The sequence below is a fragment of the Artemia sp. Qi Xiang Cuo genome, chromosome 11 (genome assembly GCF_049724085.1).
Source record: "Artemia sp. Qi Xiang Cuo chromosome 11, ASM4972408v1, whole genome shotgun sequence".
Taxonomy (NCBI): Eukaryota; Metazoa; Arthropoda; class Branchiopoda; order Anostraca; family Artemiidae; genus Artemia; species Artemia sp. Qi Xiang Cuo.
This window is the reverse complement of record NC_142804.1, coordinates 43,799,834-43,816,241: the sequence shown is the minus strand read 5'-3', so window position 1 is coordinate 43,816,241 and position 16,408 is coordinate 43,799,834. Positions and strand designations below refer to the sequence as shown.

The window sequence follows — 16,408 nt, the reverse complement described above, 5'->3', positions numbered from 1 at the left end:
TAAAAGTGAAAACATTTAAAAGAATTTTTTCCAGTAAAGTACAAATTATATTCTGGCTTTTAGAAAGCATAGGGTTTAAAACCCTACTCAGATTAACTTCTGCTCCTTTTGAGTTTGACTTTTTTAATTTCTGTTTGTTCTGGATTTCATTTATTTATTGATACTGATTTGTGGTAGTTGTATGCTTGGTAGATTGTTTGATTCTATTTTTGTTCATTTTTGGTTTAATCGAGTTCTTTACTTTTTTTTAAAACCTTATTTTATAGGTTTTAGAAAAACCTAGGCGGGTGTGCCTTGTTTGCTTCTTTTTGAATTCTTGATCAGCATGCCTAAGACTCTAGGCAGGCATGCCTTTCCAAAAACTAACCTGACAATTATGTGTCCAATAAGAGAGTCATGCATACTCCTGCCATTTACCCGTGCCCCAGCCAGTTAAACATTTGCCTCTCAATTACTTGGACTATCTTTCTTGACTTTTCTCTGTCCTACAGTTACCCAGCGTCTTGATGCAACCTAACAACCTATTGTAAAATACTTGATAACTTCAGTTCAAATTCAACCCGCCTTATTAAAAAGTTTTTTTGATTAATTTCTGTTCGTTTTATATTGACCTAGTCTTTTTCAGGGAGAAAGACTGAGCCTCTTCTGAAGTTAAACAACCATCCCTTCCAGAAAGACCTTTAATACCCCCTGGGCCTAATTTACAACCCTTGCCCCTAATCTCTGGGGTTTGTTTCAACCCCGAAAGCCTTGTTATATTATATTTAGACTATTTCGAATAGAATGGCTATCTCAAAATTTCTATTAGACGCATTTCGGGACAATACGACGGGTGTGTAGGGGTGAAATGGTAGCTGCCCTCTGATTACTTTGACTCTTAAAAAGAGCACTAGAGCGTCTGATTACCAATCCAATGAACCCCCTTTGAGGGGGCTCATTGGATTCAATTTTATATGATCATTGGATCAAGTTTATATGACCACACTTTCTATAAAAAATTCTATATGTCCCCAGGGCACAACTTACAACCCTTGCCCTGAGGGCTGGGAGGATTTGTTATCCTCAAAGACATAATTTCCAGACCTTTCTGATAGGCTTAACAAAATGGCTATATCAAAATTTTGATTGGAAGTTTTTGGGGAAATAGTGGCGTGGAGGGAGACATTTGCCCTCTGATGACTTTTGACTAATAAAAGGCACTAGTCCTCTCAATTTCCAATCGGATGAGTCCTTTTTGAAGCTTCTACGACAAAACTTTCTATAAAAACGTTATATGCCCCAAGGGCATATCTTACGACCCGGGTCCTGAGGGCTATGGGGGGAGGGTTGTCATCCTCAAAGACATAATTTCCAGACCTTTCAACTACGTTGAAAAAAATGGCCATATCAAACTGTTGGAAATGTTTGGGGATATGATGGGCGTGGGGGGATTCTTCCTCCGAATACTTTCGACGATTAAAAAGTGCAATAGCCCTTTCAATTCCCAATCGAATGATCCCTTTTTGAAGTTTTTACCGCAACGCTTTCTATATGACAAAATATGCCCTCAGGGCATAACTTACGAACTTAACTCAGAGGGCTGTGGGGGGTTGTCATAAACAAAAGCATAATTTCCAAGTCCTTCATGGACGTTAGGCGAAATGATTCTATCGTCCTATTGATTGTAAGTGTCTGAGGAAATCATGGGTTTAAGGGGGAGGGGCATTCGCCCTCTGTTCACTTTTGACTATCAATAAGGGCACTAGCCCTCTCAATTCCGAGTTAAATGAGTCCTTTTTGAAGTTTCTGCGACAACGCTGGAAGACCTAATTTCCAGAACCTTCAACTACGTTGAAGAAAATGTCTATCTCAAAATTTTGATTGGATGTATTTGGGGAAATGGTAGGCGTCAGAGGGGCGTTAGTTGCCTTCCAATCACTTTCGACTATTAAATAGGGCACTAGCGCTTTCTTTGTCCGATCGAATGAGCTCTTTTTGAAGTTTCTACAACAACGCTTTCTATAAAACCTTATATGCCCCCAGGGAATAACTTACAACCCTTGCGCTGAGGGCTGTGGGGGGAGTGTCATCCTTTAAGACATAAGTTCTGGACTTTTCAACTACATTGAACAAAATGGTTATCTCAAAATTTTTATTGGATGTTTTTGGGGAAATGGTGGGCGTGGGAGGGGTAGTAGTTTTCCTCCAATCACTTTTGACTATTAAAATGGACTCTAGCCCTTAGAAGTTTCTATTGCAACGTTCTATAAAAACCTTATATGCCCCAGGGCCTAACTTACAACCCTTGCTCTCAGGGGTGTTGTCCGGGGGGGGGGTGGTTGATCATCCTCAAATCCATAATATCCAGAACTTTCAACTACGTTGAAGAAAAATGGCTATCTCAAAATTTTGATTGGAGGAGTTTGGAGAAATTCTGGGCGTGAGTGGGAGGTTAGTTGCCGTCCAATCAGTTTCGACTAGCCTATTGAAAAGGACACAAGCCCTTTCAACTTCCAATTGAATGAACCTTTTTTGAAGTTTTAACGACAACATTTTCTATAAAAAAAACCTTATATGCCCCCAGGGACTAAATTACAGCCTTACCCCTGAGGGCTCTGGGAGGAGTGTCATCATCAAAGACCTATTTTCCAGAACTTTCATCTACGTTGAGCAAAATGGCTATCATAAAATTTTGATTGGATGTGTTTTGCGAAATTGTGAGCTTCAGAGGGGGGCTAGTTGCCCCGAATCACTTTTGACTATTAAAAAGGGCAATAACCCTTTCAATTTCCAATCGAATGAGCCCCTTTTGAAGTCTCTACGAAAACGCTTTCTATAAAGCTCATATGCCCACAGGGCATAACTTACAACCCTGAGCCCTGAGGGATTTTGGGAGCTTGTCATCCTCAAAATCATAGTTTCCAGAACTTTCAACTACGTTGAACAAAATAGCTATCTCAATACTTCTCTCAATTCACTTTCGACTATTAAAAAGGGCACTAGTCCTTTCAGTTTCCAGTTGGATGAGCCTCTTTTGAAGTTTCTACGACAGCACTTTCTATAAAAGCCTTATATGCCCCAATGGTATAGCTTACAACCCTTGCCCTGAGGGCTCTGAGGGGGTTATCATCCTAAAAGACCTAATTTACAGAACTTAACTACGTTGAACTAAATGCGTATCTCAGAATTTTGATTGGATGCGTTGGGAGAAATGGTGGGCGTGAGAGGGGGGTTAGTTGCCCCCTTATTATTTTCAACTATTTAAAACGGCAGTAGCCCTTTTAGTTTTCAATCGAATGAGCCATTTTGAAGTTTTATGACAACGCTTCTATAAAAAACCTCATATGCCCCCAGGGCATAACTTACAACCCTTGCCCTGAGGGCTCTGAGGGGGTTGTGATCCTCAAATACATAATTTCCAGAACTATCAACTCAGTTGAAAAAATGGCTATCTCAAAATTTTGATTGTATGTGTTTGGGGAAATGGTAGGCGTGAGAGGGGGGTTAGTGGCTCTCAGTTCACTTTCGACTATTAAAAAGGGCACTAGCCCTTTCATTGAAAGAGCCACTTTTGAAGTTCCTACGACAACACTTTCTATAAAAACCTTATATACTCCCAGGTTATTGCTTACAACCTTTGTTCTGAAGGCTCCGAGAAAGTTGTCATTTTTAAATGCATAATTTCTAAAAGTTTCTACAACGTCGAATAAGATAAATATCTCAAAATCTTTATTGGATATGTCTGGGAAAATGCTGAGCGTGAGAGGGGGGTAAGTTGTCCCCTCCCCCAAATCACTTTCAACTATTAAAAAGGGCACTAGCCATTTCAATTTCCAATGGAATGAGGCCTTTTTGAAGTTTCTACGACAACACTTTCTATAAAAACCTTATATGGCCCCAGGGCATTCCTCTCAGTTTTTTAACATGTTAATACAATATTTTATTTTTATGCCGTCTGGCTGCATCTTCTAGATCTCCAGCAATTTTATCCATGGCCTTCGCTTCATACCTCCTTAATTCACATTCTAATGCTTTCTGTATGAGTTTAGTATCTGAACTAAAAGGAACTAACTTATGAACCTAATCAGATTATCTTTTGTACTGTACTGTGTTAGATTGCGCAATTAACTTGTGGATTTAATTGTGAGGGATTGTTCACTTCCCACAAGTGAGTTATTATTTATAATAGTGAATAATCTAGTTCCATAACTGAATATTTAACAGTTAGTCAAGTAACTTTGAATTAAGACTGATTAACAGTTCGCGAATCTGTAGTGTCTCGTCATAATAAATGTCGGGAAAAAAGCAGCCCCCACGGCTACCACCCGAGAAGGATACTCTCACTGAAACCCTTTGCCAGTCGCCCTTCCAACCTACTTCTAAAACTCTTTCTAGAACCCCTCCAACTACGCGGTCGAAAACAGTTAGCCACCTGTCAGGAATTCAGGCATTAGCCACAACTAACCCTAATGAAAGATGTGAGACGGCTGTCAAAAAGAGGAAAAAGGATGAAACTCGATCGCCAGTGATAGTGCAACCTCTCTCTTCAAGTGTCCCAGAAACTAATAGTGCAGATTACCATAATTATTATACTGTCTCAATCAAGAAAATCAATGTCCAGCCCTTTTAAAAAGATCGAATAATGCAAATTAGAAAAGATATTTTTCTGATAGCCAAGGTAAATTTTGAACTTGTTTACAAGCAGGACAAGTCTATTGATATTTACTTCACGTATTCTCAGGCGGCAGACCATATGCTGTCAAAATCCAAAGAAATAATTCTTGATGGCTCGTAAATTTTAGCCACCAAAAAAATGTGAAAAGTCACACAAGTATGTGCTTTATGGTGTTGACACCAGTGTAAAAGTGGAAGAAATACAAACTGAACTAATAGATTCTTCAGGCCTTCTCCTAATCCTTCAACTGCAATAAGGCTAATTTTAAACAAAGAAGGAGTCCTTCACCCAAGCCGTTCAATCCTCATTTCCTGCAAAGTTGAGCTAAACAGAGAAATATTCTTGTACGGTATGTCCCTTTTTTTATAAGATTTATAAGACTAAGTCCCTACAATGCTCTACTTGTCTGGCCCACGGCCACAGCAAAAACATTGCTAACAGTCCCATCCGTCTTGTCTTAAGTGTGGGAAAACAGGGCATGCAATTGATGAATGCCCCGAGTCAGACCCTTATTGCAGATATTGTGACTATAATGGACACAAAACCCTCCAACAAAAATCTTGCCCGGCTCACCACAAACGAGTCGTAATTCTTCGAACATCGGATAAAATTAACCACCCCTCACCAGTTGTAGCTGCAAGAAACCCTCGGCAACGAATCCCTCGGCAACCCACACCCCATCGGCCCAGTAGAAGCCAAGCAACAGTTGTTGTAGAAGATGCAAATACAGTATCATTTCCTAAAGAGGCAAACAATGTTCATACTCAAGGTATTAGTCAGTCCCCCCTTCCCTTACCTCCGTTTCGGGCGACATCCTGCCTGCCCCAAGATTCATCCGAAAGTTGCCCAGAGAGGCAGAGCCTTGCAACCTATCTCACAGTTAGTTACTTAACTGAAGTTAGTAAAGAACCAGTAGAAACCAAAAATAATCCCTACAAGAGAGCTGTCACCAAAAACCTAGGTGTTGACACCTTGCAAACAGCCATAGCTCAACTATCTTTCATCAAAAAGGACATAGATTCCACATCGAAGCTAGTTAAGCCTGTTGATTCAACTGCTAATCAAATCGGTGCCATTGCCCTAGTCAAAGGCAAGAAATCTAAGAAAAAAAAATGACAAACTTTCCATCCCAGTCCAAAATTACCACCAATCATAATTCGTCGGCTGAAGAAGAATTTCAATATTCAAATGAAGCAAATGATGAAACTTCTACCACAATGGATATTTAAATGTATACTATGCAAGATTTTACGTTTCTCACGAAATTATCACTGTGCAATATTTTTGTTTTTAGCTATTAGGTTGACCAAAATAATTTTTACAACAACCCCTTAGCTAGCCCAAATAGCCCTTTTAGCCTTATAAACTGTGAATATCTCGACACTTTTGATTTTGTAAATAATGTAAAACCTAAGCTAATGGAAGAGACAAAACTTAATATAATCTGCTTTAACATCAGAAGCATAAGAGATAAGTGGACTAATTTTAAAGATTTAATTTTAATTAATGGTTACTGCCCTTTCGACGTAATTGGAATAACGGAGACGTGGCTTTCAGAAATTGATGAAGCTAATGAATTTTCCCTCCCTGGCTTTCAAGCTATTCATATTGAAAGAAAATTAACCAAATCCTCTGGTGGCATTTCTCTTTACATCCGGTCAAGTCTAAAATTCACCAGGCTATTACACTGTGAATCCTTATCCTCGCAACCTATAAATAATAGATGCATTTATTCAATAATTGTTGATATAAGTGTTGACGACAATTCTTTTATTTTTTCATTGTTTTATAAACCACCCTCATTTCCGACACCTTCATTTTGTAATCTTTTTGATGACTTTTCAAGTTTTATTAATTTACCACAAAAGAAGGCAATAGTTTTGGATGACTTTAATTATAATATACCAAAGATTAGTAATAGTATTGATTGTGATACCTTTTTTGAAGCATTTTCCCCAAGCGGTTGTCCTCCCAGAATCTTGTTTCCTAATAAAGTTAGTTCTCAGAGATTTTCCACTACAGTAACGGATAAAATTCTTTTATCCACTTTCCTGGGAAACCACCTATCCTCCAAAATAATATTCTCTGACCTGTCAGACCATTTTCCAATTTATCTCTCCCTACCCTTCCAACCAACTACTAAACACCCTAGAACTAATACCCCTACGTCTAATAGAATATATAATATTGTGAATATGAACCGATTCACGAATCGTTTGAAATCATTTGACTGGTCAAAGGTTTTGGATTGTCAGGATGTTAATCCAGCCAAAAATGGTTTTACACAGGGACTGAGTGATCTTATCAGTTCAACCTTTCCAGTCCGTAAATCAAACCGAAAAACTACCCAAATACGCCCCTGGATGACCAATAGCCTGATAATCTCTTCATACCGTAAAAATAACCTAAACAAGTTAGCTTGCAAAACCAGTTGCGTTACTGACCTAACTAATTATTAAAATACAAAAACTTATATACCAAACTCGTCCGGGAAGCAAAAAAAAATTATTATTATCCAAAAATCACTCACTGCAAAGGGAACTTGCAAAAAATTTGGTCCACAATAAATGAAATTCTTTCAAAAAAAATTCAAGATTTATTCCTATTAACCTTAAGGACATCAGTGGCAGATTAATTGACCCAATTTCAGTACCGGATGCTTTTAATAATTATTTCACCAATATTCCAAATGCTAACACCTGTTCCCCCTCCGAGTCAGTGCACCCTACCAAGAATCCCATATCCATATTTTTCTCTCCAACTAATAGTAATGAGGTGCTTCAAGTTATCGAATCTCTCTAATAGTAGTACACCTGACTTCCTTGGGATAAGTAATAAGCTTCTTAGAACTGCATCTTCCTATGTTTGTGAACCCATTGTGCATATAGCAAACCTGTCTATGATCAATGGAGTTTTCCCAGAAATATTTAAATCAGCAATTGTTATCCCGATTCATAAAAAAGGCGATCCGTCTGAGATAAGTAATTATCGTCCAATCTCACTTCTCCCATTGTATCCAAAGTGCTTGAGAGAATTATCTTCCGACGTCTTTCTTCCTTTTTATTCGGGATTAATCCTTCAGATTCGTTGATTTCTTCTCATCAATATGGCTTCCGTTCCAAATTTTCAACTGCTCATGCACTAATCGACGCCACACAGTTTATCCTTTCCCAACTTGACCTTAAAAATACTGTAATTGTCTTATTTCTGGATTTTTCTAAGGCCTTGGACATGGATGATCATAGTGTTTTATTAAGTAAGCTTAAGAACATAGGGATTCTTGGAATTCATTTCTCAAGGTGTGATTCCCATCTCTCTGGTAAAGTACAGAGTTTGGGTCTGAGTAGTATACCTTTGGACTGTCAATTCGTTCAAAGGTGCATCCTACTGTGCTCTGTTCTCGGTTCAACACTTCTTCTCATGTATAACAATGATTTGTTTACAGTCCTGGATCCATCAATGCGCCCAGTATATTTCTCTGACAATAGCAACTATTACATCACCGGCCCTAATTTACCATCCGTAGTCACCTCTGCTCAAATCCTTCTGAATAGAGTACAAGAATGGTCTCTCGTTAACTGCATGTACATTAACAGCAAGAAAAGTCGGGTTGTATTATTTCGAACCCCTTACAAAAAAATGAAGCTCAGCAAGCACTTGGCCTCAAATATTCCACCAATGTCCTCCTGCAGGTTGAATTTGCCAAGTTTCTTGGTGTCCACATAGGCTCCTCCCTATCATTTGCAACTCATGTATCCTGCATCAGAGCCATAATCTTGCGACAGGTAAGTATGATTAATCGTGTGAATAATTTTCTTCCCCCCTGATATCCTTGTCACCCTTTATTACTCTTTTATTTACCCATATATCTCATACTGCGGATCTGTTTGGGGCAACACTTATCCTTCAGTTACCAATAAATTAAAAACTGCCCAAAACCGTGCCATCAAAGCAGTTTTTTGGCTGCCCCGACCATACCCCATCCAGGACTTGTTCTCCGACTTTGGTATTATTCCTTTTGAACAAATTATTAAAAAATTAAATTTATCCCTTGCCTACTCTGCTTACTATAAAAACCTTTCTCCCCATTTGTTATCTTATTTTAATTGCAATAATTCTGAAGGCCTATGTCTCCGTTCATCCAACCGTTCCTTTATTGTCCCCAAGTATGTCTCTAGCTCCGCCCAGCGATCCCCCATTTATAAATCTATACTTCAATGGAATATGATACCCTCCAGTATCGAGCTATCCACAAGTTTTCGCACGCTGTATAACAATGTTACTAAACTTTGATATAAATCTCTAAATTTATAATCAATTTGCTTTAATTTACCCGTGTTTTCTCTTTTTTTCAGTTTTTTCTTTTTTTTTTCTCTTGTTCATTTTCAATTTTTTGTTGTTATGGTCCTCAACAAGTTCGCTTCCAGGATCCATATTATTATTGGTGTTATTTTTTCATCTTGTTTTTTTTTATTTCAATTTCAATAATAATTCTCTATGTTCCTTACATTCCTCTTATTTTCAATCTTGATCTGTCACTCAAATGTTTCTTTTAAAAGCCCTCCTCTTCTCTACTAAACAGAAACTATTTTCACTAATAGTCGTAGCTGTGTTTCTGATTTTCCTCCCTAAAACACCATTTGTTATTTCACAAAGTATTTTCCTAAAATTAATCCATTAACCTTCTACTTTGTTCAGCTTTAGACTCTGTAGTTTAATATCTATCTGTTCCTGGAAATTTTCTCTCAAATTCTCTTCGCGGAGTCTACCAACGTCATAACTTCCAGGGAAGTACTCACTTTTCCTAAATTTCAGCACTATAGCAGCACAATAGTTTGATAAATTTCAGCACATTAACAGCACTCTTATAGACCTATCTTGTATCGATCCTACTAGTCTTCTTCATCTTGTGAGTACCTTGTTAACTTGTAGGCCATTTAATGACCAAATACTGTATTGGATATAACTAGACTTTTATACCTACCAAATTGCAGCAAATCTTTTACCATTACTATTTTCTTTTCCTACATCAAATTTACCTAGGCCACCATACTATATATTCCTATTTCTACCAACCTGGTTATTGAAATCCCCTTACAAAATAGCATATTTCTACCTGGGATCCCATCTGTTCGTTCCCGTAGCTGTAAGTAATATTTATCTTTATCAGTCGTCAAAGTCGGTTATCAGAGGCAACGCTATAGCTTTGACTATTGTAAAGGCCATACGGCTCCAATGTTTTATTATTTTTTTTGTTTCCCAGAGGCACTTCATATGGAAGGGTTCATCGTATAAACTTCAAAAGGGCTCATTTGATTGGAAACTGAAAGTCCTAGTGCCCTTTTTAAGAGTCAAAAATAATCGGGGGGCAGCTAGCCCCCCCTACGACTTTTTTCCTCAAATGTATCAAATAACAATTTTGAGACAGTCATTTTGTTAAAAATAGTTCAAAGGTCAGATAACAAAACTCTGGTATCGACTCAACCTCCCAGGGCCCGGGGGCAGGTGCTGTAAGTTATGCCCTGGGGGTATATATGATTCCTATGGAAAAAATACTCGTATAAATTTCAGAAAGGACATATTTGATTGGAAATTTAAAATTCCAGTTCACTTTTTAAGAGTCAACACTGATCGGAGGGCAGCTGGACCCCCCCCCCCCACCCTGCCCTTTTTTCTCCAAATGCATCAGATAAAAATACTGAGATAACCATTTTGTTAAAAATAGTTCAAAGGTCTGATAACAAAACTCCGGTGTCGAAACAGCCCCCCAGGGCCCGGGGGAAGGCATTGTAAGTTAAGCCCTGGGGGCATATCAGGTTCTTATGGAAGGGATGCTCGTGTAAACTTCAGAGAGTGCTCATTTGATAGGAAATTGAAAGTTCTAGTTCTCTTTTTAAGGGTCAAAAACGTAGGGTAGCTACCCCCCCCCCACACACACATCTTTTTTTCCCCCAAATGTATCAGATAAAAGTTTTGAGAAAGATATTTCGTTAAAAAGTTAAAAGGTCAGATAACAAAATTTCGGTGTCAACACAACCCCCCAGGGCCCGGGGGTAGGTGGAATAAGTTATGCCCTGGGGGCATATGGTTCTTATGGAAGGGATGCTAGTATAAACTGCAGAGAGGGCTCATTTGTTTTGAAAATGAAAGCTCTAGTTCACTTTTTTGGAATCAAAAGAAATCGGAGGGCAACTAGGTCTTCCTCCCATGCCCTTTTTTCCCGAAACCCATCCAATTAAAATTTTGAGATAGTCATTTTGTTAAAAGTAGTCAAAAGGTCAGATAACAAAAACTCTGGTGGCCACAAAACCCCCCAGGGCCCGGGGGAAGGCGTTTTAAGTCGTGCCCTGGGGGTATATATCGTTCTTATGGAATTGATGCTTGTATAAACTTCAGAGATGGCTCATTTGATTGGAAATTGAAAGTTCTAGTTCACTTTTTAATTCGAAATTGATCAGAGGGCAGCTATCCCCCCCACGCCCTTTTTCCTCAAACCCATCCAGTGAAAATTTTGAGAAAGCAATTTTTTTTTCAATAGTTCAAAAATCACATAACAAAACTCTGGGGTCGACACAATCCCCCAGAGCCCGGGGGCAGTTATTAGGTATGCCCTGGGCTGTATAAGGTTTTGTGTAAAGGGTGGTCGTATAAACTTCGAAGGCGGCCCATTTGATCCTTTTGTGAGTCTAAAGTGATCGGAGGATATCTAACCCCCCCCCCCCTTCCACATACACCTGCACCCTCCTTTCCCCAAATACATTCGATCAAAATTTTGTGATAGGAAGTTTGTTTGAAATAGTCCAACGATCAGATAACAAAATTTAGGGGTCAACATACCCCTCCCATTGGGATCCCGGAAGAAGGGTTGTAACTTTTGCCCCGAGGGCATATAGTTTTTTATGGAATTGTTGTCGTATAAACCTCGGAGGGGAATCAAATGATTAGAAATAGAACGATCTAATTCCCTTTTCAAGAGTCAAAAGTGATCTTATAGTACCCCCCCCCCACCCAACCCTCTTTTCCCCAAATGCGTCCGATCGAATTTTTACATAGCCATTTTGTCCAAAATTGACCAAAGATCATATAACAAAAACTCCAGGGATAACACAGCCCCCTAAAACCCGGAGGCAAGTGTTGTATATTATGCCCCAGTGGCATATAAATTGTTTATGGATGGGATGGTCGCATAAACTTTGGACGGGGCTCATTCAATTGTAAATCTAGTTTTCTTATTAAGAGTTAAAAGGGATCGGATCACAACTAGCCCCCCCCCCCTTGAGTCCTTTTTTACCAAATGTATCAGATCAAAACTTTTATATAGCCATTTTGTTCAAAATTGTTTAAAGATCAAATAACGAAAACTCCGGGGCCGACACAACTCCCCCAGGGCCCGGGGGGAACTGTCGTAAGTTATGCCCCAGGGGCATATAAGGTTTTATGCAAGGGATGGCCGTATAAACTTCAGAGATGGCTCATTTGATTGGAAATTGAAAGTTCTAGATACCTTTTTAAAAGACATCAAAAGTGATCGGAAGGCATCTACCCCCCAACACCCTCTTTTCCCAAAATGTATCCAATCAAAATTTTTAGATAGCCATTAAGTTTGAAATAGGCCAACAATCAGATGACAAACTACTCGGTTTCAACATACCCCCCCCCCTCAGTCCGGGGAAAGGGTTGTAACTTATGGCCAGGGGGCATATAAGGTTTCTTTGGAAAGGGTGGTCGTATGCACTTTGGAGGGGACTCAAATGATTAGAAATTCAAAGTTCTAGTTCCCTTTTTTCAGAGGCAACCCTACAATGTTGCCTATTGTAGAGGCCATAAGGCTTCAATGTTTTATGAATTATTTATTATTTTTTCCCAAGTACACTTCATATGGACGGAGTGGTCGTATAAACTTGGGAGGGGACTCATTCGCTTGGAAATTAGGAGTTCTGTAGCCGTTTTTCAGAGTCAAAAGTGATCAGAGGGGATCTAGCCCCCTCACGTCCCTTTTTCCCAAAATGTATCTGATAAAAAAAATTTGAGATAGCCATTTTGTTAAAAATAGTTCAAATATCAGCAAAAAAAGTTCCGAGGTCGGCACAACTTCCCAGAGTCCCCAAGTTTTTACGGAAAAGTATGTCGTATAAACTTCGGAGGGGACTCAAATGATTAGAAATTGAAAGTTCTAGTTCCCTTCTTAAGAGTCAAAAGGGATCCAATGGCAACTATCCTCCCCCCCCCAACTCTAAGGCATTAGGCTCCAATTTTTTCTCCAGAAGTACTTCATGTGCGAGGGGTGGTGCTATAAATTTCGGAGGGGCTCATTCAATTGGAAATAATTTCTATCAAGCCCTCCCTTTCCACGCCCTCTTTTCCCCAAACACATTCAATCAAAATTTTGAGATGGACATTATGTCCAAAATATTCAAGAGGTGAATTAGTTAAAATAATAATTCCTCGGGGTTTGAAAAAAACCTCCCACTGTCCCCAGGGCAAGGGCTTTAAGTTATGCCCATTATTCATATATAAGGTTTTTATCGAAGGGGTAATCGTATACACTTCGGAAAAGCCTCATTCGATTTAAATTGAAAGTTTGAGCTCCATTTTTAATAAGTCAAGAGTAATCAGAGGGTAGGCAACTCCCCCCTCCCACGCCTATTTGTCTATATGCTTTCGATCAAAATTTTGAGTTAGCCATTTTTGTCAAAAATCTTCCAAATGTCAATTAGCTATGGTTACGGGTTTGACCCCCCCCCCCAGCCCTGGGGAAAAGGGCTGTAAGTTATACCAGCAGTCCATCGTTAACATATAAAGCTTCTATGGAAGGCGTGTCGTATAAACTTTGGAGGAAGTTCATTCGATCGAAAATTGAAATTTACTTTGCCCTTTTTAATAACAAAAAATGATCAAAAATGAACAAGCCCCCCCCCCCAATGCATCTTATAAAAATTTTGAAATAGGATTTGGCTCAAAATAGTCCTAAATTCAAATTGCTATAACTTAGGGGTTGAGAAATCCTCCATAGCCCCCAGGGAAAGGATTGTAACTTATGTAAGTTGTCCATTATTAGAATATAAGTTTTTTGGAAGGGGTGGTCGTATTAACTTTGGAGGGGGCTCATTTGATCGGAAATTGAAACTTCTGGTTCTCTGTTTACGAGTCAAAAGTGATCAATGGGCGATTAGCCCAAGTCCCGCTTTCCCAAAGGGCATCCGGTCAAAATTTTGAGAGAGCCATTTTGTTAAAAATAGTTCAAAGGCCAAATAAATATCTTTTCGGGTTTGAACCACCACCACCACCCCCCCCCCCCCCGCGCTCCACCCTGGGGAAATGGCTCTGAGTTACGAAACTTGCTTATTGTTACTTTGATACGTTGTTTACCTTGATGCCTTGTTTACTTAGATGCTTTCTTTCTTTGATACTTTGATAGTAGTTTGGATATTTTGATGAAAGTTTGATGTTGAAAAAAATAGATTTTGAAATAAGGCATTTTCTACAAAATAGAAAGTTTTTCAATCAAATACGGACGGAAATTAATTTAAAAAAAAACTTCCGATTGACAAGTTTTTAAAATAAAAGTAAAGGCCATATTAAACTTAAGATAAGAAGATACAAATACCTGTTAAAATTCAGACTAGAAACGACAAGAAATTACTATTAAAGAATAAATGAAACCCAAAACAAACAGATATTAAATAAACAATCATAGCAAAAAACACACAACAAGTACTAATATAAATGAATAAATTACAAGATATTACTATTAAAGAATAAATGAAACCCAAAACGAACAGAAATTAAATAAACAATCATAGCAAACAAACATACAAAAGGTACTAATATAAATGAATAAAAAAAAATCTTAAAACGAGTGAAACTTAAATTAAATATGCAAATCAAGCTTGAAACGAGCAAAAATCACTAGAAAGAGGAGTTTGGGTATTGCCTCCTTCTCTCTCTGTAAAAGTCTAAAACCAACTGCGTCATTACTGCGTCTACTTAATTTATCCCCTTTTGCTTCCAAAAGATTTTCCCGTTTTCCAATATGCTTTTTATATCGATCTTACTAAAAAAAATTTTTCTAATAGAAATGATTGTTCAGCAACAGCAGATTGTGGCCGAAATGGAGAGATCCTTAAATGAAACAATACGGGCCCATAACAGGACGCTTGGGAATCACTATACTGTAAGTTGGCTTTTTCTATTTAATTCGATTTTTTCTAATTAAAGAATTAGAATTTCTATTTAGTTTTTTTAATAGAATTTCTCATTCTTTTTAATAAGAGTTGGCACGTCCAACATATTTATTTTTAAGGAATCCACTTTTTTTTAGTTTAATTAGTTGGATAGTAGAGTTAGAAAAAAAAGTGGTAGTAAAGATCTTTAAGTGGGCCTCACTACAATTTCTAATGAGTTCTTTCTCTGATTTTTTGAATTCTTTTCATGATGTCGCTTGAACCTCCAAAATAAATAATAGACAAAAAACGAAAATTAGTCCGAACAAAAAGAATTCAACAGTTCATGGTAACGAACTGTAAGTAAGGAGCAACGGGGCCTAAACTCTAAAAAATGGAATTTGATACCAATAGATATACAAAAGAATAGGCTTATTATGCTGATTTCAAATATATAAGGTTCATTAAGTTTAGTGGTACCCATCAAAAGCTACGAACCTGAGAAAAATTGCATGATTTTTTAATAAGGGGGGAAACACCCCTTAAAAGACAATCCCCATGAAATCCCCATGAAAAATCCTCCCGCAGAAAATTTGCCCCCGCTCCTCCATCCCCGCCAAAGAAAAATGTCTGAATACTTACCAATAACACATACTATACGTAAACAAAGAGGAAATTTCATGACTTACAAACCTTTCTCCAGGGGCTATGAGGGGTTACGCTAAAGTTTGACTTTTGTCTCAATTTTTTAAGAATGTCTTATGAAACACAAGGACCGTTTAATTAGAATAGGAAGCTTTTTTAAAAGTGCTAAAATCTTTAGCGTAAAGAGCAAGGTATTGAGGAGGGGGGGCAACCTCTTCATATACAGAATAGTTTCTGTTCGTTTTTTTTTTTTTTTTTTTTTTTTTTTTTTTTCTTCTGACAAGAGGAAATTTTTGGTTAATGAAATGCTCTTATAAGGAAAAAGTAATAATTCTGGAAGGACCTTCGCCAAGCCATCTTCAGTGTAGATAATAATAAAGGATTGAACTTCCAAAAGAATTCAAATGAAGAAATCACAAATGTTAACAAACGAAAGAGAGAGAGATTATTTCCTTTCTTGTAATCCATTTAAATATAGTCTAAAAATTTCTTAGTTCAAGTATTTAGATCTAATTAAAATTTTAATTTTGTTTCAGGGAAGGGTCCCGGGAATATCAATCGATGGTGACCGAGTTACTGAATTAAGTGTTAGTGATGACAGTCAAGATTTTTGCGAAATTTTCGGTAAGTAGCTAATCTAGTTGGTGTGAATGTAAATAAATAAAAATATTAATAGTAAAAAAAAAGAAGTTTAGAGTAGAAGAACCCTCATTTAGCCTGAAGTAGGAATCTTAAGATCATTTTGTATCACTTTCGGCTTACAAAAGTCAATCCTGTGATTTTTCCCGAGGAGAGGTGAGGGGGGGGGGAGTATTGTGTTAAGATGTCTAAACATCCAACTTAAATTCAATTAGCTAAAGGGCCTGTCAAATAACTAGCATAAGAAGAAAACGTATAATAAAATGTAGAGTATATAATTTTGTGTGGACTGGTGGAACAGTATTTT

At 37.9% G+C, this 16,408-nt stretch overlaps 1 protein-coding gene across 2 annotated transcripts in view; it reads left to right on the top strand.

Moving 5' to 3' along the window:
- The window catches only part of LOC148947008 (histone-lysine N-methyltransferase eggless-like), a 105,377-nt gene that overhangs the window by 52,465 nt on the left and 36,504 nt on the right, over nt 1-16,408 (top strand). For both annotated transcript variants that reach the window (XM_089096815.1, XM_089096814.1), the window contains exons 4-5: nt 14,731-14,828; nt 15,999-16,086. In XM_089096815.1, coding sequence (XP_088952941.1) covers nt 14,731-14,828; nt 15,999-16,086 — 186 coding nt within the window. The remainder of the gene's footprint in view (nt 1-14,730; nt 14,829-15,998; nt 16,087-16,408) is intronic.